The sequence below is a fragment of the Protomyctophum bolini genome (genome assembly GCF_963924005.1).
Source record: "Protomyctophum bolini genome assembly, chromosome: 16".
In the NCBI taxonomy this organism is placed as follows: Eukaryota; Metazoa; Chordata; class Actinopteri; order Myctophiformes; family Myctophidae; genus Protomyctophum; species Protomyctophum bolini.
The window spans coordinates 14279709-14302778 of NC_137877.1; the positions used below are offsets into that span (position 1 = coordinate 14279709).

The 23070-nt window shown below is 43.4% G+C and overlaps 2 protein-coding genes across 5 annotated transcripts in view; one reads left to right on the forward strand and one right to left on the reverse strand.

The window, feature by feature from the left end:
* The window catches only part of popdc2 (popeye domain cAMP effector 2), a 357428-nt gene that overhangs the window by 293328 nt on the left and 41030 nt on the right, over nucleotides 1–23070 (reverse strand). The gene's annotated exons all lie outside the window — the stretch shown is intronic.
* On the forward strand, nucleotides 1430–20267 carry LOC308331174 (kelch-like protein 9). 4 transcript variants are annotated; one of them, XM_080786417.1, is made up of 14 exons: nucleotides 1430–1570; nucleotides 3002–3124; nucleotides 4169–4222; nucleotides 4993–5150; nucleotides 5610–5821; nucleotides 6220–6355; nucleotides 10315–10511; nucleotides 11040–11115; nucleotides 11442–11689; nucleotides 13134–13482; nucleotides 13925–14104; nucleotides 14787–14900; nucleotides 17611–17929; nucleotides 18449–20267. In XM_080786417.1, the coding sequence occupies exons 2-14, from the start codon at nucleotides 3102–3104 to the stop codon at nucleotides 18624–18626; spliced, it is 2244 nt and encodes a 747-aa protein (XP_080642543.1). In that variant the 5' UTR covers nucleotides 1430–1570; nucleotides 3002–3101; the 3' UTR covers nucleotides 18627–20267. The 4 variants fall into 4 exon arrangements, with proteins under 4 accessions (XP_080642543.1, XP_080642542.1, XP_080642544.1 ...); XM_080786416.1 differs by having other exon boundaries at nucleotides 1431–1570; nucleotides 2976–3124; XM_080786418.1 differs by lacking the exon at nucleotides 1430–1570 and adding an exon at nucleotides 2644–2746.

Below are 23070 nucleotides of genomic sequence, written 5' to 3' on the forward strand. Positions count from 1 at the left end.
GGATGACTGACTGACTCACCAGGCCTGGTCTACTGTTGAAGCAGTCCCAATACTACAGAGAGAGACTACAAAACCCACTAAACATTAAGAGAGCTACTGAGCTTTAAAAAATCATATAAAATCAATCTTGTTCAATTTTGTTTCATCATTGAGTTCCTTGGATGAAAAGCAAGAGTACAAGAGTGTGAGAGTGAATATAGAGGCATGACATTCTGTCTGTGAGGTGGAGAAGGGGAGGAGGGGAGGAGGGGAGGAGGGGTGGCAAACTAAGTAAGTGAACATTGATGGATTTTTTTTTTCCTTTTGCATTTTGATCGTGGAAAATTATTTAAATCGGTGGAACGTTTTTATTTGATTGTATGAAGGCTTGTAATGGTTGGTGACTTACAGCCTTTTCAAAATTAATGCTATTATGCAATGAGAGTGTTTGAATAAATGCCTGCTGACATTAAGTGGTGTCCCTGGAGTCAATGCCTCGTTTGCTCTGGTCCTGAGCGGAACTCATTTTATTTGTAGAGCAGACGAAGACCTGGCAGGATTCCTGCACTGGCTGCTATTTGACAGCCTACAATTATCAATACAAAATTCTACAAACTAAATAAATGTTACCATGCAGTAGCAATATTAGGACAGGTGATTAGGAACTTCTACAATTGTTACCACTATGTACTATGTGGGACCATATTTGATCTTGCCATTTGAACAAAGCGAGATTTCACCATTTGGGAAATTAGCAGTCAATATAGAATATACCGACCTTTTTCAAGCAACATATAAGGAAACAGTTTTTTTGTTTTATGTTGAAATCCTTCAACTTGAAGAATAATGAACACTTTTTGGGGCGTCTTATTATAGGAGCCATTTCAAAACTGTTCCAACATGGTCAAGCTTTGTCCAAAAAATAGCAGAAATACAGTATAGGTAATCTATAAGCGCACAAGAAGTTTCATTGCGATGCAATGGGCTACTTTTTACCTATATTTTGTATTCATTCGTCGGTCAAAATGGGCCCGATGCAAGCTAGTCATTGCTGACCAAAAAGTGTAGAAAGTTCAAAATGTGTAGAAAATCGATTGAAAAAAGCCGATCTACAAGCTCACAATTGTTGCGATGCATTGTGAGCTTGTAGATCGGCTATTTTCAAATGGCCGAAATGTATAGGGTTGAAGTGGTTAATCAAAATTTAAATCACCAAAGTAACTAGTAACTCAAGTTTTCAAATAATTGTAGTGAAGTAAAAATTTGGTAAGTAAAAGTACTGGGAATTGGAAATACTCAAGTAAAGTACAAATACCTCAAAATTGTACTTACTGACTAACTGCCACTTCCTTTTACAGTGAAACTCGATCCACAGTATAAAGGCCAAAACCAGCATGCAATCTTCTGCAGTTCTCTATTATAAACAATGCTTCTGTAAAACTGGCTTCCTCAGCCAGTGCACACAGACCACATACTGTGAGCCCAAGGACCTGGGTTTGAATAAGACACCAATCTTGTCTTGCAGGTCTCTCCTCTATCTGCCCTTCCCTTGGATTCCTGTATATCTATCTACTAGGGGTGTAACGATATAGTAAGTGTACCGAAATATAGAAGTATATCGTTATGTAAACAGCAAATATCGTGTCGTATCATTTGACTTTGTATCGTATCGTTTTGCAATGGAAAGAAGCGGTATCGAATCATTTTGCAATGGAAATAATACATTTGCATACCATGTGCATTGTGAAAATAAAGAAGAGGATCCAAGGCACTCTGTTCCAGTGAGGTGAAAAAAGCCTATATTGTAAGTTAAGGCATGGCAAAGATCATTACACAAAAAGGGAGGACCAACGCGTTTCGGCAATCAGCCTTCGTCAGGGCCCCCCCACTATTTAGCAATTTTAAATGATGGGTTTAACTACTTCTCCATTCCAGATAGCTACACTTGGTCTATCGATAAATGTGTGTATTCTCTGTGTTCATGTCAAGGCGAGGGTTTGTCCATATGTGTCCAAATATAATGTCCATCTATTTGCCATAGAGTCACTGTGTTTACTTATTTATATCCATAATAATACATCTTTCCCTTAAAAAACCTGCACTATCCACAAGTTTCACACATGTTTAATGTATTTGCTAAATAGTTAATGTATCGATTTCAAATAATTGAATCGTGTCGTATCGTATCCCCATAATGAACCAATATCGTCGATGTATCATATCGTCAACCAAGTATATTGTGATAAGTATCGTATCGCTGGTAAAAATGTATCGTTACAACCCTAATATCTACACTAACCTGATACAGAGCATAATAAATGCCCAAAACAAACAATGCTTTTCATGTTCATTGTTCAAGAGTCAATAATTGCAGTTTGTCTTATTGGTGTGCAGTGTTTGAGGTAGTCAAAACAATAAAGGTAATACAATGCATTGCAAACAGTCTAGTGAGCCTACACAACAACAACAATTCAGTCAGGATCCTAAGTCATCGTCTCAGAGTCGAGGGCATGCGAGGGGAGGGTTCCCGAGATGCAGAGAAGATAAAGGAAGGAGAAGTTGTAACGCAGGAAGCGAGGGCAAGGTGTTGGTTAAGACACAGAGTGAGAGTGAAACACCCCCCCTGACGTGTTAATTGTTGCTCGCAAACCAGTTGCTGATGCACTGCAGGAGACATCTCTACTGTACTGTATGGTTTCAGAATTCTACTGTACTGTCTAGCTTCATATTGTTCTGAGAGGTCCCTGGGCTGCAGGCGGTATCAGGAGTACGTATAGTTTCATATTGTTCTGACCCGTCACAATTATTCCAGAATCGTCTAATCGCAATAATTTTGAGATACTTTTTTGCATAATCGTCAGCATTACGAGGCATTTGAGGCATTTTGATTAATATTTCCAATGTTCAATGCTCCAAAACGCAATTAAATCTGTAATCGCAATTATTTGTGTGACAATTGATCACCAAGTTAAATTTGTATAATCGTTTCGTGACAGCCCTAACTGAGAGGTCTGGGCTGCAGGGGACATCTACGTATACCGTAGCTTCACATTCTACCTCGGAGGCCTGGGTCTTCACGTACGGTCCTCAGGCTGGAGGGAGCTAGTCTCAGAAGCAGTTTCATGCGGAGGATCTCTTCTTCCAGGTGAGTCACAGCGCTGGACATGGCGTTTAATGGCGTTTTACAGCGCTTAGCTCGCTGCTACGGCCATGAATGAACCTTCAAAAGTTACTAAATACCAACATTATTTTGTGTGTGTTCAACGTAATGAAGGTACCGCGTAACAGTGTTTGAATTTAGTTTTAGTCACATTTTACTCAATGTTTTAGTGCAGGGGTCTGCAACCTTTTTTCTAGATTGTCAGTGTGCCATATCAACATTAATTAATTTTAATGACACCACGTGAAAAAACATATTTTGCTTGTCCATAAATATAAAGTTTGTACTTTTTAAATATTTTCTTTCACGTTGTTATAATGATCATTAGACTCAGGGAAATAACAGAGTTCAGTTTTAATGAATGTAGAATGCAGGATGTAATTTAGGGAAATAACAGAGTTCAGTTTTAATGAATGTAGAATGCAGGATGTAATTTAGGGAAATAACAGAGTTCAGTTTTAATGAATGTAGAATGCAGGATGTAATTTACACACAAATGTGAGGGACATTAATTTGACTGCTTTTTTTTAATAGTTTATTTAAAACCAAAACAACTCTCTCACACACTTGCCAGTGTGCCAGTGATCACCCTCCTTTGTGCCAATGTTGGCACTGGTGCCTAAGGTTGCCTACCCCTATTTTAGTGTTGTCTAGATTTAGTTGACTAAATATAAGATTTTAGTCGACTAAATCTACAGTTGATCAGTAGCCATGCATTATCCCTTACTTAAGAGGTTTGTCATACCTGGATGCTGCTCAACCTACACTTTAACTTCATTTCTATCTTATATACTTCATTAAATCCAGTATTATTACTTTACTAGTACTATTATTTGGTATTTTATCATTATGTCTTCTCTCTTGCTTGTCTCTGAAAAATGTCACAGAATATAAATCATGTGTTCATTATCTTGGCTCCATGTGCTAAATCGCAATAATTTATGCCGAGTCTATCAGGTAAATTTGTTAAAAAAGAAAAAGATATATGTGATGAAAATGAAATAGCTGAATAAACATGTCTCCACTCAGGTCTTCTACCCGGCGTGAAGCCGATGGACAGCAGCCACCAGACGCCAATCGCAGGTACCCAACCAAACATGCTGGGGTATACCGGGTACTGAACCCAACACGCTAGGGTACCGGGTACCCATTAAAATAAAATTACTGAAAATACGTTTTTAATTGATGAGAAATTATGCTTTTTATGGTAATGTATTTTGAAAATAAAAATCACACCCGTGTGAAGTGAAGGGCACTAATATATTAAAGTCTAACTCATGTTGATTAGGTGATGTAATGGTGATGTCAAACAAACGGTGCAAACACAAACATTAAACGCCATTAACAATAAAAGACAATATGATGTAATGAGCACATTATTGACGTAAAACTTCCCTTCATTGTCAATGGCGTTTACAAAACAAACATTGAACTAAAGACAAGCATTAAACCTGTATATAGGAGAAAAATAAAGGGGACCCTAGTTTGGGAACCAGGGCTCTAGGGGTATTGTATAGTGGGGATGACAGCGGTCCATTATGTCCTCCGTGTTTCTTCACTAGTCTGATCCAGAAGAACACAGTTTGCCGGCCACTGCTACAGAGCTGACAATGAGGTTATATCTTCCCTTCTTCTCTGGAGTCCTGCCTCAAAGCAGACCAAAGGTAGAAAACGGTCGTTCCCTGATGTCATTGCTATAGGGACACATGCATCAGTAAGCAGGAACTGGGGGTGGCAATGAAGGACCGGAAAGTCTGCCGTAGCATTGTGAAATCCATGATCTCGACCGCGGTCGAAAAATGATGATGATGTCCTCTCTCTCTCTCTCTCTCTCTCTCTCTCTCTCTCTCTAGGGGTAGTGGGGATGACAGCGGTCCCGGCCGGCTCCAACGCAGGCTGTCCCGTCTGGGGAGCAGGCATCAGAACCGGGACGCCGCCGGTGGACCGCCTCCTCCCCAGCCTGACGGACCCCCGAATCCGTATCCGGACAACAGGCCGGCTCCCCAACAAGGTCTACAACTAACCCTTTTTTAACGACCTGAGGCCGATTCTACAAAATTCCTTCTAAATCCTAACAAAAACTGATTTGATTCTATATCAGTGCATGTGCTCAAACCTTTTTCCTGTCAAGGACCCCCAAAATTATTTGTATTCGGCTGCGGACGCCCATCTCAAAATACTTCGTTCCAGGGACCCCCCAGAAGCGAAGATGTTATGAAGAGAATATATACGTATATTCAAAGATTTGCACAAATGCTCACGTTTTTCAAAGGTATTTCTCTTCTGTGGGGGTCCCTGGCAAAAAACATTTTCAGACGGAGGGGTCCGTGGCAACATACATCTATTTTGGAAGGTCCTCCGACCTTGGCACGAAAACGTTTGAGAACTACATGATTTTGAATTATGATGGTTAATGTACAATCGGCCTCTAGTAGGTCTAAAGTGTCTCAATAATATTGTAACCCCGCAGAAGACCGGCAACATCCAAGCTCCGGCGTTGCTCCTGCTGCCAGAGCTCCGCCTCCACCACAGCCCCCGGCCGTCCATGCCCCAGTGGCCACGCCCCCAAAACCAACTCCTCCTCCTCCAGCAGCAGCAGCAGCCTACGTGAAGCCACACCTCCCCCCGAGGCCGCTGGCCAGGGTGTTCAGCAGCAGCCAGCACAGTGTTGATATCCTGCAGGTAAAGCCCTGGCCCAGTGCTTATACACTGTTTCCACACCTAAGCGCAAAACGTCCGACAGCCGCGGACAGAAGAAGCTGCACACAGCTTCTTTTTCCGGGTTTTTAGACAGCTGGTGGATGGAAATTAAGCTCCACCTCTGCGGACGACTGACGCGGAGGAGAGCGTTTCCGGGAATCTGGCCGTCGCGCAAGTCGTCCGCGGAAGTGGAGCTTATTTTCCATCCACCAGCTGTCTAAAAACCTGTTTAAAACTGTATGAACCAAACGATCATGACGATTATGCAAAAGTTAATTTGCGATTAGGCGATTATGTAATAATGGAGACAGGCCTATACCGTATACACACTATCAGCTGATAAACTAATTGCTCCATATTGTTCCTCTTCCCCCCAAAAGGGCTTTGCTGCGTTTCGGCTAGACGAGACTCTGTGCGATGTGATCCTGGTGCCCGGGGACAGCAGCGAGGAAAGGTTCCCAGTACACAGAATCATCATGGCTTCGGCCAGCGACTACTTCAAGGCCATGTTCACTGGTGAGTCCCCGTACCATTAAGAACTGAGGTTCCCAGTCTACAAACGTTGAGGTTCTCTCTGGGAGTATCAAGGATGGATAGGAGGATCAGGAACGAGTACATCAGAGGGTCAGCGCATGTTTTGGAGATAATGCCAGAGAGGCCAGACTGAGATGTACACAGAGGAGGGATAGTGAGTATATCGGTAGAAGGATGTTGAGGTTGGATTGAACTGCCAGGCAGGAGGCCTGGTAGGGCCTCCCAAATCGCTCTGGATTAGGAGCGTCTGCTAAATGCCTAAATTGTAAATCGTAAACTCATTTCACAGTGCGGTCATTATAGTATAGTCTAGCTCTGGTCCATAGCCCTAATGCTAACTATGATTCAGAATCATAGAAGATACAGTAGTCTAGTGTCACAAGGCACCGCTATTTGTACTTTCACTTCACGTCAACATAAATATACAGCAAAAGACAAGAAGCAGCAAAGCTGTTAAGACTTCACCATCTGACTACGTGCTGCATTAGACTTCCTGTTTTTAGAGGTTGGCAGCAGCAGCAGCTTGCACTGTATTATGTAATCAATCCACTGGAATACTGTAGGGTTTTTTTCTTCACATAAACAAGCCGTTTGTTTCAACTGTGTTTGACTTCATTCCAGCAACCTTTGTTCTAAAGCGTGTGGTTCTCAATCTCAACCCTTTGTGGGCTCATATTCCGAACAATCCTCAATTCTCGCTACAAATGGCTTCTAAATTCTACAGTTTTCTGAAAAACCCTATGTTTCAATGTCAGTGGTGCTCAACCTTTTTCATGTCAAGGACCCCAAGAATTATCTGTAATTGGCCGCCGACCCCAATCTGAAAATATGTAGTTCCAGGGACCCCCCTGGAACTACACAATATTTGAGTAAAAAATGTTCGAACGTAAATTCAAAGATTTGCGCCACATTTTCACGATTAAAAAAAAATAGCAGACCTACAAGCTCATAGGGGCTATGAGCTTGTAGATCTGCTATTTTTCAAGAGTAAAGTATAACATAATGCTTATAACACCAAAAGGCGTTCGCACGCAAAATGGGTTAAACTGCCGGCCACAATGTCTGGAATGATTACAGTTTGACGCCTGGTGTTTTTTTATGCATGAATGCACTGCAGGTGCATAGATGTAGACTAACAAAAGTTACAGCGTTATATTTTGGATTTAAAACTATTTGATTTCCCAACAAAGCCTAATGTATCACCACTTCACCAGTCTATTAGAACACATTTTCTTCAGAATAAAGTCAATTCAAAGGGTACGGCACAAAAATAGGCACTTCACAATAATCCTTCATAATGTTGATTTACTCAGCTGTCTGGCTGAAAAAGCAAAAAGCTTTTGCGGAGATCTTGTACAGTCTCTGTGGACCACTGGTTGAGAAACAGCTTTTCTATCTAGAACAATTAAGGCTTCTCAACCTTTACAGGCCATGAACCCCCAGAATAATCCTATTATGGGGACCCCCCCACCCTGACAAGCACTACGTAGGATTGTATAGGACTTGAGGCATTACATTTTGTTTGACTCAATTCCACAGATAATATTGTGAAAATAGCAGATCTACTGTACAAGCTCACAAATCACAATGCCTCGCAACATTGGCTATTTTCCCTATTTCTTATACTATACTACTTTTTTATTATTTACAGTAACAACTTGGCCAATGTTTGTTGATACTTTTTATGTCGAGGTATAAAACAGGTCTTGAGTCCTTTGTCACTGTCATCTGGCGGCTGCACCAAATTCATGTGTGAACACGTGATGTGTTGCTGAAATGTGAGGTATCTGCTGAGGTGTTGCTATGATGCTGATGCTGCACCGCTGTGACGATGCCTGATGCGCCAGCACAAGATAACGATCTGGAAACCATACAAATCACTGCTGTGATGTTTATCTCCAGGCCACAGGCAGGGAAGGTTTTCTTTTCCCACTATAACAAAAATCTGCGAATTGATCGGCAAAACATTGCATTGATCTTGTAAAGTATAGCTTTTGTTGTTATTGGTGACGTTTCTAAACATATTTGCTATTGACGTTTAGACACAAGCATATAGATTGTGTGCCTATACTGACGTGCACACACAAACACAGAGATAGAAAGGGAGAGAGAGAGACAGAGGGGGTGAGAAAGACAGACAGAAATGCAGTCTGGTGCAATTAAGCCTTGCATTTGATTAACACCAACACAAACTCCTAAACCCCCCGAATTACTCACAACTTAATATCATCCGCAGCCATTCAACTCAGGCAGCCCAACCAGACATTCAACTCAGCCCAACCTGCCTGAAGTCAGAGAAAATGGTTTTCTCACCACCTAAGTGGTGAGAATGAATGAACAGGCCTTGACAGCTTGAAGCGTGTCGAAGACAGAGACCAGTGGTGGTGCAAATGTGTCAATTGAATTTAGGGTATGGTGGCCAAGTTCCTACTTCCTCTTGTTGGAGATTCACAAAGGAGTGAGGCCCAGTGACAACATGACACATTGTATTGCACATCGCAGCCTATGAGTAATACCTGTAATATTTGTCCACTTTGGTGTTGATTGCTACAGTAGTTACACCAGAATTGGTGACATATGGAATTCTGTGACTATAGTGGTCCCTATTACAAGCAGCACATTGAGAATAGCGTCACAATTTTAGGGTTAAGCTATTCTTGAACTGAATTGAATCAATTGCTATATGTACTATTACTTTGAATAATCATTTGACCATAGTTTTTCTTCATATTATGATATGCTCTGCTGGACAAATCATTTTAATTTAACATGAAGTTGATCATAAAGTGTGTCTGTTATTGTCACTTACATATTCTTTCATTTCTTTGTAATCGTGTTGTCCTCCGTTTCCAGCCGTAGAGTTCAAAACTGCCAAGTGTGTTTTCTCAGACCGCCCCTGCAACACAACAAGGAATTAATGAATTAATTATGCAGTCAAAGTGTTTAACAATCAGCATCCTTCATCATGTCAACACACAGAGAACGACGGAGGGATCTCGGCATGGCGGAGATTTGCACACCACTGAGCGCGCCATACTAGTATAATCACACGCCTCCGTCTGGTTTTCTCCCAAAGGGACGTGCAGAGAGTGTTAGAGGGGCAGGGGCCGGAATCCCGTAAGAGGGCACTTTTGGACGAAAATAGCGAAAATAGAAGATCTACAACATTTAACACTTAATGCGGCCCTCAGGTTAATATCAGAATACTGATATATTATTGATTTCAGCTGTTACAATTCCAAACATGCAAACATGACCCGCTTTTGTATGTCCAATGTGTTTGGATGTAGTTCATAAAGTTAACATAACTATAACTAAATTAATTTGAAATTAAATAAAAAGGTAATTTCTCATGATTCCAATAAAAATAATTGCCACATTTTTTCAGGATTTCAATTCAAATATTGCAAAAATAGCCGATCTACAAGCTCAAAAGGTGTCTATTTTTGCTACGACAGTAATATGCAACGTGGCCTCTCTGGAGTGAGTGTGGAAATATATATATATATATATCCATCGTCAAAGTTGCCCACCCCTGATCTACAAGATCAGCTATATTCAGGGCGCAACCCAGCACTCTTTAGCTAGTGGAGATGCAGTGTACGACATGGATTTCTTTCTTGAACAAATTTGTTACACAAAATATATACTGCATACGGTATATCCTTTGGTGTCTTTGATGTCCTTTTTTTTTAATATATATTTTTATCCCACGATTTTGTAACCCATTTTTCAACCCTGTGTCAATTATCTAATGTGACCCTGGGCTCTACACACCCTCCGCCAACATGGGGAGAGCAACGGACTTGAACTCATGCTTCCTTCATGTCTGAGTGTCCAAGTTGCTCCTTTACATCTTTGATGTCCTTTGATGTATATACTGTATATATCCTTTGATGTCTTTGATGTCCTTTGATGTCCATGTGTGCACGCCCCTATAGGTGGCATGAGGGAGCAGGAGATGGGAGAGATCAAGCTGCACGGGCTCACTAAGACGGGTCTGAAGAACATCATAGACTTCATCTACACGTCCAGAGTCACCCTGAACATGACCAACCTGCAGGACACGCTGGAAGCAGCCAACTTCCTGCAGGTCCTCCCCGTCCTGGCCTTCTGCAACCAGCTGCTCAGCAGTGAGGTGAGTGAGACAGGCTCATTGTTTTTGGGGGGTTTTGAGTGGTGCAACCACTCCAAGGAACAGCAATGTCCGTGTTGTTCACCTATGTGACGTTAATGAGCACGAGTATGACTATTAGTACCAGTAGAGGCGCTGTTGTGGGGGGGAGTTGGGAGAGGGGAGTTGCACCATGCAGTTCACACGGGTGTGATTTTATTTAACACTTAATACTGCCACCTGCTGGACGCAGAGCCAACCTCAGACTGCCGAGCCTATTTCAATGCAGCACACACGCTGGACCCACATCCTGTTTTGGGGCGTGTCCATGTTTAATGCTAAATAAATAGCGTCAATGCTAGCGAGGTAAAATGAAGCCATCCTTGCTCTGGAAAGTGCCAATGTTTCCGTCTAGACCACCGGATAATCAGCAAAGACCTCCGAACATCACACATTTTATCGAAACCACGGAGAGCTCCATAGATTTTGAGTTATTCAGCTGAGGTAGTAAATGTCCCCCATTTCTGTATTTCTTTGTTTTAATGGGTGAAGATCACGATTGAGAACTGTGTGGAGGTGGAGCGCATGGCGGCTGACCTGCAACTGGACGACCTCAAGGGGAATATAGGTGAGTGGAAATGGAACTCATGACTCCATTTCATTCCTGGCAAGCAAAATGCATTGGATACCAACTGATTATTGAACAAACCAGGAACATGTCATTTCATGCATTCATTAATAAACGCCATTGACAATGAAGGGAAAACATGTCATTTTGTACGTCATTACGTCAAATATTGTCTCTTTATTGTTAATGGCATTTAATGTTTGTGTTGGCACCGTTTGCTTTACATCACCATTACATCAGCTAATCAACATGAGTTAGACTTTAATATATTAGCGCCCCTCACTTCACACATGTGTGATTTCTTTCATTCGCCACTGTGTGTCCAGGTGACTTTGTGAGCCAGAATCTGGCGGCGTTGGTGCAGAGCGGCCGCTACCTGCAGCTGTCCGAGGCCACGTTGGCGAGCGCGCTGTCCAGCGACTCCCTGCGGGGCTTCTCCGAGATGGAGCTGTACCGCATCGCCCGAGTGTGGCTGGACCACGACGCCACAGCGCGGCCCTCCAGCGTCTACGCCCTGATGCGCCACGTCCGCTTCCCCCTCATGAGCCCCACCGAGCTCATCCACATCTCCCAGGTAAAATAAATACTATCATTCTAAATTTGAGGAGTGTCATGGAGACAGTAAAACACTTTGGAGAGTACTTAATGATGCTATGGGTAGAAGTAAAATGGCCAGAACACCCTCATTTATTTAACTGAATGGAGAATTCATTACTGAAACTACTTCAATAATTACTTCCTCAGTAAAGTGAACACACTAAGGGCCGATTCATACTTTCAGTAGCACCGAAGAACAGACTTTAGGACGGTACCCGCCCCCAAACCTCAAATGACGTCACATTGTAGGCTCTACAGACTCTAAAATAGGAGTATGAATCACGCCTAAGAAATCAAATGTTGCCTGTGAGTGGTGGGCTGTCCAAAGCTATAATACAAAATCATATGTGTGAGAAGGATTGTGTGTTTGAATTCAAGCCTATCAGTGTCGATAGGCTATGGTAAAGCTACTTCATACAATTAAGTGTGATAAACCTTGTGGGTTTGACAACATCGATGGCAGATTGCTTCAGTTATCAGCTAAATTAATTGCTAAGCCTGGCTGTAGGCCATATTTTCAAAGGTTACTCCTCTGTCAAAAAACAGTAGGGAGCCTGGGAGCCCTTTACAGATCCAAACAGTAGGCCCATCAGCATTCTGCCTGTTTTGAGTAAGCTTCTGGAGGGAGTTATGTTTAAGCAGATCCAGCAATATTTTGCAGATAACAATATCAACTCAGATTTACAGCATGCATACAAAGCAGGTTACTCTACAAGTACTGCACTGACATGTCTTACTGATGAGTGGTTCAAACAGATTGACATGAAGTCAGTCGTCGGGGTGGTGCTCTTGGATTTCAGCGCAGCCTTTGACCTTATAGATCATGACTACTTCTGCAATTGATATATTTAAGGGCTATTTAGTGAACAGGAAACAATGTTCAATGCTTCCCTTTCAAAGATTGAGACACTTAAGTGTCACAAGGACACAGGGAAGCTGTCTTGGCCCCCTTCTTTATTCTATTTTTGTAAATGATATGCCATACAGTATGTATTAAAGTATGGGGATTTATGTGGATGACACGACTATGTATGCATCATCAGAGAGTATTGAACACGTCAATGAGGTGCTTCAACTAGAGTTAAACCTGGTTTCTGAATGGATTATGGAAAATAAGATGAAGTTGATTGTCTTACAAACTAAATGTATTGTAATTGGTTCTAAATATGCTATCAGGACAGATCAGAACCCCCCCGTCAGGTGAAAAGAAGCGGCTTGGACTCCTCATGCATAGAAGGAAGCATGAGGTCAGTCCGTTGCACTCCCCAGGTTGTCAGAGGAAGTGTATAGCACCCAGGATTACATTAAGACAGTTGACACTGGGTGAAAAAAAAGCGTTAAAAAGAAGGTAAAAAAATAGACTAACACTAAAACACTTCAGATGACTAAAATACGACTAAAAGTGAACGGTCTCGTTCCAGGAGGACGAGGAGGGAAGCGGCAGCGGCAGGTCTGTGATGCGCGCGGACGCGGCCTGCGTCAACCTGCTGCTGGAGGCCAGCAACTACCAGATGATGCCCTTCATGCAGCCGCTGCTGCAGACGGAGCGCACGCGCATCCGCTCCGATGCCACGCGCCTGCTGGCGCTGGGCGGCGTGATGCGGCAGCAGCTGGTGGTGAGCCGCGAGCTGCGGCTGTACGACCCCGCGGAGGAGGAGGAGACCGGCGGCGGCGGCGGCGGTGGCCACTGGAGGGCGCTGAGGCCCATGGAGGTGCCGCGCTACCAGCACGGCGTCGCTCTGCTGGGCGGCTTCCTCTACATCGTCGGCGGTCAGTGGATTTATTTTTTCTTTCATTTTATCAGCTTGCAGAGCTAATCAATGTTCGCCCCAAAGTAGTAGTAGTAGTAGTAGGGTGAACAGATTATTAAGGCCAAGCCCTACCTGGACCCTCATCAAACCCTGCACACTCAAAACACTGCCCCCGCTTAGATCTCCATATATGGAGCTGACCTGTTCTGACATTCCATATGTTGATCTGACCTCATCAAACCCTGTACACTCAAGACACGCTCCATATATGGCCAGTACAGAATTCATTCCATATGCTGATCTGACCCCCCATGCAAGCCAAAGCACCAGCGCTCGACCCAGCAGTCTGCTGTCACCCAGGCGGAGGATGCGCGCACGCGACCGAGGTCGCTTCTCGCCCTCAGGCGTCTCACTGGTAATAGAAAGAATGTGTTTGTGTGTGCTCTTCACCGTCCATACAGGTCAGATCACCTACGACACCAAGGGTAAGACGGCAGTGGACACGGCCTACCGCTACGACCCTCGCTTTGACACGTGGCTTCAGATCGCTCCGCTCAACGAGAAGAGGACCTTCTTCCATCTCAGCGCTCTGAAAGGGAAGCTCTACGCAGTCGGCGGAAGGAACGCCTCGGGAGAGATCGGTGAGTGAGGCCGATATGCTGCCTCTATAAATAAGCCTGGTTCATCCAGCATTTCCTTGCAGTGTACTACAGTGTTGAATTTTGATTTAGTTTTGGTCATAATCTTTTAATAAAATTCAATTTAGTTTTAGTCATTTTTCAGTCATCTGAAGTCTAGTTTTAGTGTTTAAGATTTTAGTCGACTAAATCTACGGTTGATTTAGTCAACAAAAATGCATTTTGGCGGGCGTGTCGCAATGCGTGATTCCACACTTGTTTAGTCTCAGTTTTAGTCATCATAGCTTAGTTTTTATTTAGCTTTCTTCAGTGAAAAAAAAGTAGTCGACAGACATTTTTTTTTACCAAATGGACCCTTATGGGTCCATTTGGTTTCATTTTACGCGCTCAAGCGTCAAATTGTAAACATCGGCATTACTAAATTTAGTCTACACAATTATAGAATGTAGGAGATTATTGTCTTGCCTGTTATCTCTCGAACGGTACCAACATCAATACATCATGGAATTGTGGACAAAATAACACAATTCTTACATTTTGGGTTCGAGGGGCTAAAATCTCATCAAATGGTGACCAGTCCGTGGCTCAAATGCCGAAACAGTTACGGGCCTTGACATGAAAAAGGTTGACCACTGTACTGTACTGTACTATACAATTCTACATTCTCTGTGGTCATTTTTTTCAGACACGGTAGAGTGCTACAACCTGAGGAAGAATGAGTGGTCGTTCGTGACCAACATGGTGGAGCCACATTACGGCCATGCGGGCAGCGTCCACGGTGACCTGATGTATGTCTCAGGTACTGGAAGACCGCTCGTCTTTTTTGGGACTACAGCGGTACCCGTTGGGCTGGGCACTGGCCTACTTGGAACGATGCAAGTTGGAAATGCATGCCCCATCCAGTTATTTCCATCGGTGGGGGAATAGATGAAACTGCCTTCCTTATTTTAAAGGGAATTCCACCAAAAATGGTCTATGGAAAGTCCCGACCTCAGTGGGGTTCCAGGGGGTCCCCAGGAACAAGAGTTAATATAGCATCCAAATAATGCTATATTAACTGCTAAATAAATACATCAAAGAAGTGAGGGGCGCTCTTATCATCATACATCAACTCATTAGGAGCAAATCACAATTTGTGTCCTCAGTTTTTTCTTCAATGTTTGTGTTTGTGCAAACACTCAAAACTGGCCATTCATTGTCAATATGTCTGTGTTTGCACAAACACAAACAATCAAAACTGGCCATTCATTGTCAACGGCATTCAATGTTCGTTTTAGGTTAGGACAATGTTTGTGTTAAACCCTCAAAGCTGGACATAGGAGGGGTTAGCGGCTAGCGCCCCTAAAAACTGTTTTTGTTTATGGGGGTCCACAGCCAAATAAAATACAAGTGAATGTGGGGGTCCTTCCTTTAGACATGAAAAAATAAGTGGATGTGTAACAGCTATTCCCTGGGGCGGTCAGTTTAGAGAGCTGGATGGGCAGATCGTAACTAACAACACTCAGGCCTTAAGGTAGTGACGTACACCACAGAGAGCCTGCGTTGTTGACCTACATCAACCCCACTTTCTGTTGCACGTCATACTCTCATATAGGCTCTTTCGGGCTTTGTTCAAATTCTAATCTCGAGTTGTTTCTTAGCAACCGTGGATGAGAAGAAACTAGCTTGACACCGCGGCGGGAATTCTTTGCCGTGCAGATCAGACCAAGAGCATGCAGGAAACACAAAGAGATGTGGTCCATCGAAGTGGGTCAGAGACAGCTAGAGACCTTTCAAACAATGCCAAACCGCAGCTTTCAGAAGTCTGAGTATGGTTCCGTCTGCTTGCATGGCATGCCAGAGAACATCTCACAGAAACGACAAGGCTAAATACAACATGCAGTCATTCGAAGTACACTTCATTTTGTATCTTTTGCAACATTATTACATTATCAAATATTAATTTGATTCCTTTAGCCACTGTTTAAAGTAAGTATGCATAGGAAGAATAGTTTTCGTACGATATCGTTGCTGTGTCAGTAACCTTGTGTCTCGGTGTATTTGAAGGTCATACACGAGTGTCACCAAAAGTAGCGACAATAGCCGATACAAGCTCAAAACGCATCACATCCGGACTATTTTACCTGACTATTTCTGAACATTTTTGAAAGTCAAATTGTCAAGACAAATAGACTGATTCTGAAGAAATACGGGTATAAGTAATATAATCAATGAACTACAAGCCCAAATAATTTGTAGCAGTAGTGCAGGGTGTGAGGTTGAGTTTGATAAACAGTAGCTGATTTAACAAAAATAAAACAAAGAGCAGATCCTGGAGATGGATGTTACAATACAAGCCAAGGCTCTCTTCAGTTTGCAGCTTGCAACACCTGACCACTTCCTTCCTCTTCAAAACCAAACAGAGAGAAGAACTGTCTCAGAGTCAGAGCCTCACACACACACACACACACACACACACACACACACACACACACACACACACACACACACACACACACACACACACACACACACACACACACACACACACACACACACACACACACACACACACACACACACACACACACACACACACAACACACACTTCACCATTTCTACCGTTTTTATACAGCAAAGTTCCATTACGGTCAGTGCCAGGTGGACATAACTAAGTCCATTTACTTGAAGATTATACTGTCATTTTTGGAGCATGAGTATGACTGAGACTACATTCCATTTCAAAGACAAAACGATATTAGTGAAAATAGCAAATCTACTATCTCACTACACGTCACGATGCTAAACTAACCTTTATGTTTGTGTAGAACAACAGAAATGAAGCATAGCGTTAGTTCATGCAGGGCACGGTGACTCGGTGAGTCGCAAAAGCCCAGCTGTAATCATCTGTCAGTCTGCTGATTGTTTCCAGTCAGCCACACACCAATCACACTTCATTCCCTCATTCCCTCGTCAAGTCGTTAAGTCTCTCCCCATCCCGTCCAATAGGCACGTAAGCAAGACAGGAGACATGGCAAGCTGTCCTTCTCACCCATTGAGATGCATCGTAAATGACGGGATTTCTCCATAAAGATAATCGTTCGTTTCAGTAGCAAGAGCTTGAAAATGTATTTTAAATCTAGTCAACCAGGCCTGCAGTAGGCTATGCACTGGACAAATGTGCAGGACATTATTTCAATAAACTAGAAGTACACAATGTTAGAGGGTGAAACAGTATGCAACTCAATCAACTTATGACCATCTGACAGGATTTTTCATGTAATGCACAGAAGACTACAGTGAGTATTATTATTCATAGTGATTCATGGGTGTTCAAATCCCAATCCCGATGACCTTTGTTGCGTGTCACCCCCCCCCCCCCCCCCCCCCCCCCCCCATCTCTCTCTCTCCTGTCAGTCCTATCAATAAAGGCATAAAAGCCAAAAATAAATCTTAAAAAAAAGACATGATAAACATGAGCTCACTGTCCCTTACACTGTAACAATGTCTGCCTCTCCCACTAACTATAGGTGGCATCACCAAGGACACCTTCCAGAACGAGCTGTGGTGCTACGACCCCGCGGATGACGCGTGGAGCCAGCGGGCCGACATGTTGGAGCTGCGCGGCCTCCACTGCATGTGCACGGTGGGCGAGCGCCTCTACGTCATGGGCGGGAACCACTTCAAGGGCAGCAGCGACTACGCCGACGTGCTGAGCTGCGAGTGCTACAGCCCCGCGGCGGACCAGTGGACGGCGGTGGCGCCCATGCCCCGCGGCCAGAGCGACGTGGGCATCACCGTGTTCCAGGGCATGGTCTACGTGGTGGGGGGATACTCGTGGAACAGCAGGTGGGTGCATGGGGGGTTTTTAAAAAGCACTGAGTGGTGCTCCCATCAGGTTTTTTGGAACCGATTTCTCTCATGATCGGCCGATATACCGATCTTGTGCGGAGAATTATTATATGTCAAAACCCACGTCAAAACTGTTCCTGTGTGTACAAGCTCATAGCACGGCACCGAGTGCTGTGCTATGAGCTTGTATAATCTGCTATTTTTGAAAAGTTGTGAAAAATATGTGTGCAATTCTTGGAATATATATTCTTTCACAGCAAACATTTTAAACTCATAACTTTGCTTCTGGGGGGTCCTTCTGGGGGGTCCCTGGAACAACCTATTCTCAGATGGGGGTCGGCGGCCAAATATAATTGTGGGGCTCCTCGATATGAAAAACTTTGAGAACCGCTGATATAGAAACGTAGATTTTTTCCCAGAAAACTGATTTAGAAGACAAGATCTGGAGAATCTGGTCTCAGTCCTAAATGTGTCAAAGGAGACTTCATGCGAGTATACTTTTCCCCACCCCTGCAGGTGCATGGTGGACTGCGTGCAGAGGTACGACCCAGAGCAGGACGTGTGGGACCGCGTCTTCGACGTCCTGGAGCCCCTGGGAGGGATCCGAGCGTGCACCATGACCGTGCACGTGCCCGAGGGCTCCGTGGACGACGCCCAGATACCCGAGTGCCCGCTGCCCACATCCAAGAACTGAGAGAAAGAGAACATGAAAAACTCCTGTCACAAATTTCCCTTTTTTTCACTTTCAAACTGGCCTTATTTTGGGCATGCTTCCATCCATCTACAACCGCTTATTTGTAGTCGGGTCGCAGGGGCAACAGCTTCACCAGAGAGGGAAGTCTGGGGGATCCCGAGGCGTTCCAAGGCCAGTGAGTCGATGTAATCCTTCCATTTCGTCCTTGATGTGCATCAAAGACCTCCCTAGGGCGATGCTTGAGCATCTAGGGAGCATCTAGGAAGCATGTCACAGTCATTCATAATTTTAAGTAAAAACCTTAAAAAAATGCCGACCCTCATCTGAAAATATATTGTTCCAGGGATCCCCCAGAAGCAAAGTTATGAGTTAAAAACGTTTGCTGTGAAAGATTTTGTAGTCATCCTTAGGGCCCCAAATCACACCTTAGAAAGCACGAGTGGCTATTTCAAACACAAAGTGTTTTTTGACCTGGGATATTTTGACGGCAGTAATTGCCTGTCATAATTTCACCCCCCTCCGTACATAAGTACATATTCTACGTAACATACTTTTCAGAGGGGCCACATTTCTGTACTATAAATTATTGTTTTTTGACTGGTTTTATGTAAAAAACAAATGTATACTGGATTTATTTATTGTTTTAAAGGAGAGAAAAAAGAGCTGTATGCTGTATTCATCATGATTAAAACAAAAGCAAAAAAGTGTGCAGAATGTAGTCAATGAAGACATAAAAATAATCCAATGCTGAAAGAAGCCTTGGGCTGTCTGCCATCCTTCCAGATAAGACAGAGGAATGTCCTCAAACTAATAATTATCCAAACATGGACATGTACTGCAGGCAGCTGCAGCAGCCATGAGCATGATGCAAATGATGTCCTTGGACCCACAATATCTGATGAGCACACCATTAAGTGATACCAGATCATAACGCAAAGTCTCGCCTGAAACTTTCATTTGCTAGTGTTTACAGTGTGATAAAAGTGTCTGCCTGCATGCCACTATTTAATCAATTACAAGGAACTATCACAGTTTGTGATGAAAGGAAGGAAACACAAAGAGAGAGAGAGAGAGAGAGAGAGAGAGAACATCCCTATTCGTAGATATATTTGATTAGATAATTATAGAAAGCAAAGGTGACAACATCATTATGCGGGAGGCGCGCCTACTGAGTGACAAAAAACTACTTTCTGACCAAGTCCAAACAGAAAAGTCCTATCTGTCCTGGGCCATGGCTCAGTGGTCCAGGCACACGCTGACGGCCTTTACTGCATGTCTTCCCCGCATCTCTCTCCCCATTTCCTGTCAGCCTATACTGTCTGTCCCTCCGAAAGCCAAAAAAAACAAAACATTAAAAAATAAAAAATAAGTCCTATCTGATTGCATTACACAACATTAAACTCATTTTGCCACTCACTATAGTATGCATGCGCAGACCCTCTAGTCTATAGTTACAGCAAGGAGCTTGACAGTGAATACAATGCAAACTGTGAGATCACCTGACAAGTCCAGAAGTTCCTTTTTTATCAGCTTCTCAAAGGACGTTATGATGAGGGAGGGAGGACAGGGCAACTGACCTTCAGTCATTCAGGACCTGTGGGTGCTTGTGTGCATGTGTGCGTGCGTGTGCATGTGTGTGTGTGTGTGTGTGTGTGTGTGTGTGTGTGTGTGTGTGTGTGTGTGTGTGTGTGCGTGTGTGGTTTCTTTCCTCTGCTCAGTGTGACGTTCAAAAACATTTTAGTGGTTCATTAGGTTTACAGTAAGTCATTTGTGTTTGGGATAAACATGTCGGTCATTAATTTGGATCATTGGCCTCTAGCTGGGAGGGACAATATGACCATGACCAGCTGTGATTCATCGTTACCAACGGGGAGGGGACATGCTCTTAACCGTGACACATCACATCTTTTGGTGGACAGTTATTTGTTTTTTGTTGGCTGCTCTGGCATCACCATGCAGCCTTGTACGTTCCATCCTCAGGAGTGCATATTGGGCTGCAATAAAATAAAATAAAAATCGTTGCGAATATTGTATAGTTTTTCTTTTCCGATCAATCGAATAATCTTGAAGTATGTTTTCTTTTTATATGAACGAATCGACGCAAAAAACTGATTTTTAATAAGCGACTGATTAACCACCTAAACCAATGTTAAACTTTGCCGTACCAGTGACACACAATAATCCTACTATAAATGTGCCACATCTCTCCGTGCGTGCGTGCGTGTACGGTTGTAATGCGTGCAACTCGAGAACAGTTTGCCCTACTGACTTCATATTCGACACACGCGTTCCACCGTCATCCAGCGGTTGAGGATGGATGGAGTTCAATTAACTGTTGCATGCCTAATATATTTACTCAAACACTGTCTGTTTGTACTCAAGTGCAGTTTGGAGCTATACTGACAACTCTGTTTTTTATGAGAGCTTATAAAACGGCTCCAGCAGATGTAAAGTATCTCCATCCTTTAAAGACACACTACGCTACATTTCAAAGCCACTATCCTAGTTTTATTCTAAAATACATTTATCTTCTATTGGCAGTTATACGAGCCACTTTGAAGAAAAAGGGGCTGAAGCATACAATCTGTTCAGAATAAGCAATAGACAGGAAGACAAAAACTGTTGGTGTCTTCCATTAAACCAGTGGTTTTCAACTGATTGTGAACCAGGGACCACCACTCTGACTAAGAATCAACCTGGGGACCAACACTCTGACTACGAATCAACCTGGGGACCCCCACCCTGACTACGAATCAACCTGGGGACCCCCACCCTGACTACGAATCAACCTGGGGACCCCCACCCTGACTACGAATCAACCTGGGGACCACCACCCTGACTAAGAATCAACCTGGGGACCACCACTCTGACTAAGAATCAACCTGGGGACCACCACTCTGACTAAGAATCAACCTGGGGACCACCACTCTGACTAAGAATCAACCTGGGGACCACCACTCTGACTAAGAATCAACCTGGGGACCACCACCCTGACTAAGAATCAACCTGGGGACCACCACCCTGACTAAGAATCAACCTGGGGACCACCACCCTGACTGAGAATCAACCTGGGGACCACCACCCTGACTAAGAATCAACCTGGGGACCACCACCCTGACTGAGAATCAACCTGGGGACCACCACCCTGACTAAGAATCAACCTGGGGACCACCACCCTGACTAAGAATCAACCTGGGGACCACCACCCTGACTAAGAATCGATAGCTAATAAAAAGATTGAAATTAAACATCAAATGTAAGAAAATATTTTAATTGATAGCTAATAAAAAGATTAAAATTAAATCATGACTGTTAAGGGCTTGATTTCATTCATTGCACGATACTACGTGCAACAAATTGTATCAAGCCAAGGCATTATTTAACTGAAATGGTACAGAGCCAAAAGATACTGTATATCTTTTGAGAACCACTGATCTATTCCTATCCCACGGTGCACTTCTCTTACTTTATCCATTCTCCCATTAAACTCAGGTTAGCTGATACAGTACTGATAGTGATAGAGCAGGCAAATGGGCACATTTCCTAATAATGACTCAATCAGGTATGCTGGTAGACTGCATGAGAAAACTCCCTTTTCTGTGGAATTTCTTAACCTCAGACTTCCCAGTAACTGATAACATTTATGCACTTCCACGTCCGCCAAAAGTAGTGCATTGTTCTGTGGAAGAAAATACAAAACATTCACTTTGCTACAATACTAAATGCATGGTCAGGGACCACATGCAATACCTTCACGGACCACCAGTGGTCCATGGACCACCTGTTGAAAACCCCTGCATTAAACCTATAAATCAGGGTGGTTAAATTCTATATTTTGTTCAAGGCCAAGATATCGCCAAGAGATGAAGTACCATTCATGCTATATTTCCCCCCATCATTTTTGAAGATCCGGACTATACAAATACAAAATCTTACATTAAGACTGTAAATCAAACATTACCATAAGTACTTTACATTTTGTGTTGTCAGCTCCACTCTGTATCATTGTTCCATTTAGAAGCATGCTGTTATCTTGGTCTATTCCATGGGTAAAGGGCAAAGGCTCTGTGTACTTATTCCAACGTAGGCTGTCCTTGGGAGATAGCAGATTTAAAATGTTTCCCCTCCCCTCCCCTGTGGTGTCTGTCTGACTCCTAAATGCATCACATTCCATCTTGGTGTGCCAGAGACCATCCCGTCATTCACACTTTCCCTCAGAGCTGAAAGGGTTGTTGTTATATCTGGGGGGTTTGTTTCCAAAGTAATCTGCGACTTATAAAAAAGAAGAGGGTTTTTAAGGTTCCAATCGCAGTGCCACAGACGTGCAGAAGCCTAGCCATCGACTGCTTCAAAAGCAGTTATTTTCTATTCGGAAAAGAAAAGCTGAGTCCGTGTCCACATCACATGTTGTGACCATGCCAGGTGTTTTCAGTACTCCATTATG

Bases quoted from the DNA above. Each gene is read 5' to 3' on its own strand.
- LOC308331174 (XM_080786417.1), top strand. From the start codon at position 3,102: ATGCGGAGGATCTCTTCTTCCAG. The intron at 3,125-4,168 runs GTGAGTCACAGC...GTCTCCACTCAG, and splicing joins CGGAGGATCTCTTCTTCCAG to GTCTTCTACCCGGCGTGAAG. The intron at 6,356-10,314 runs GTGAGTCCCCGT...ACGCCCCTATAG, and splicing joins CTTCAAGGCCATGTTCACTG to GTGGCATGAGGGAGCAGGAG.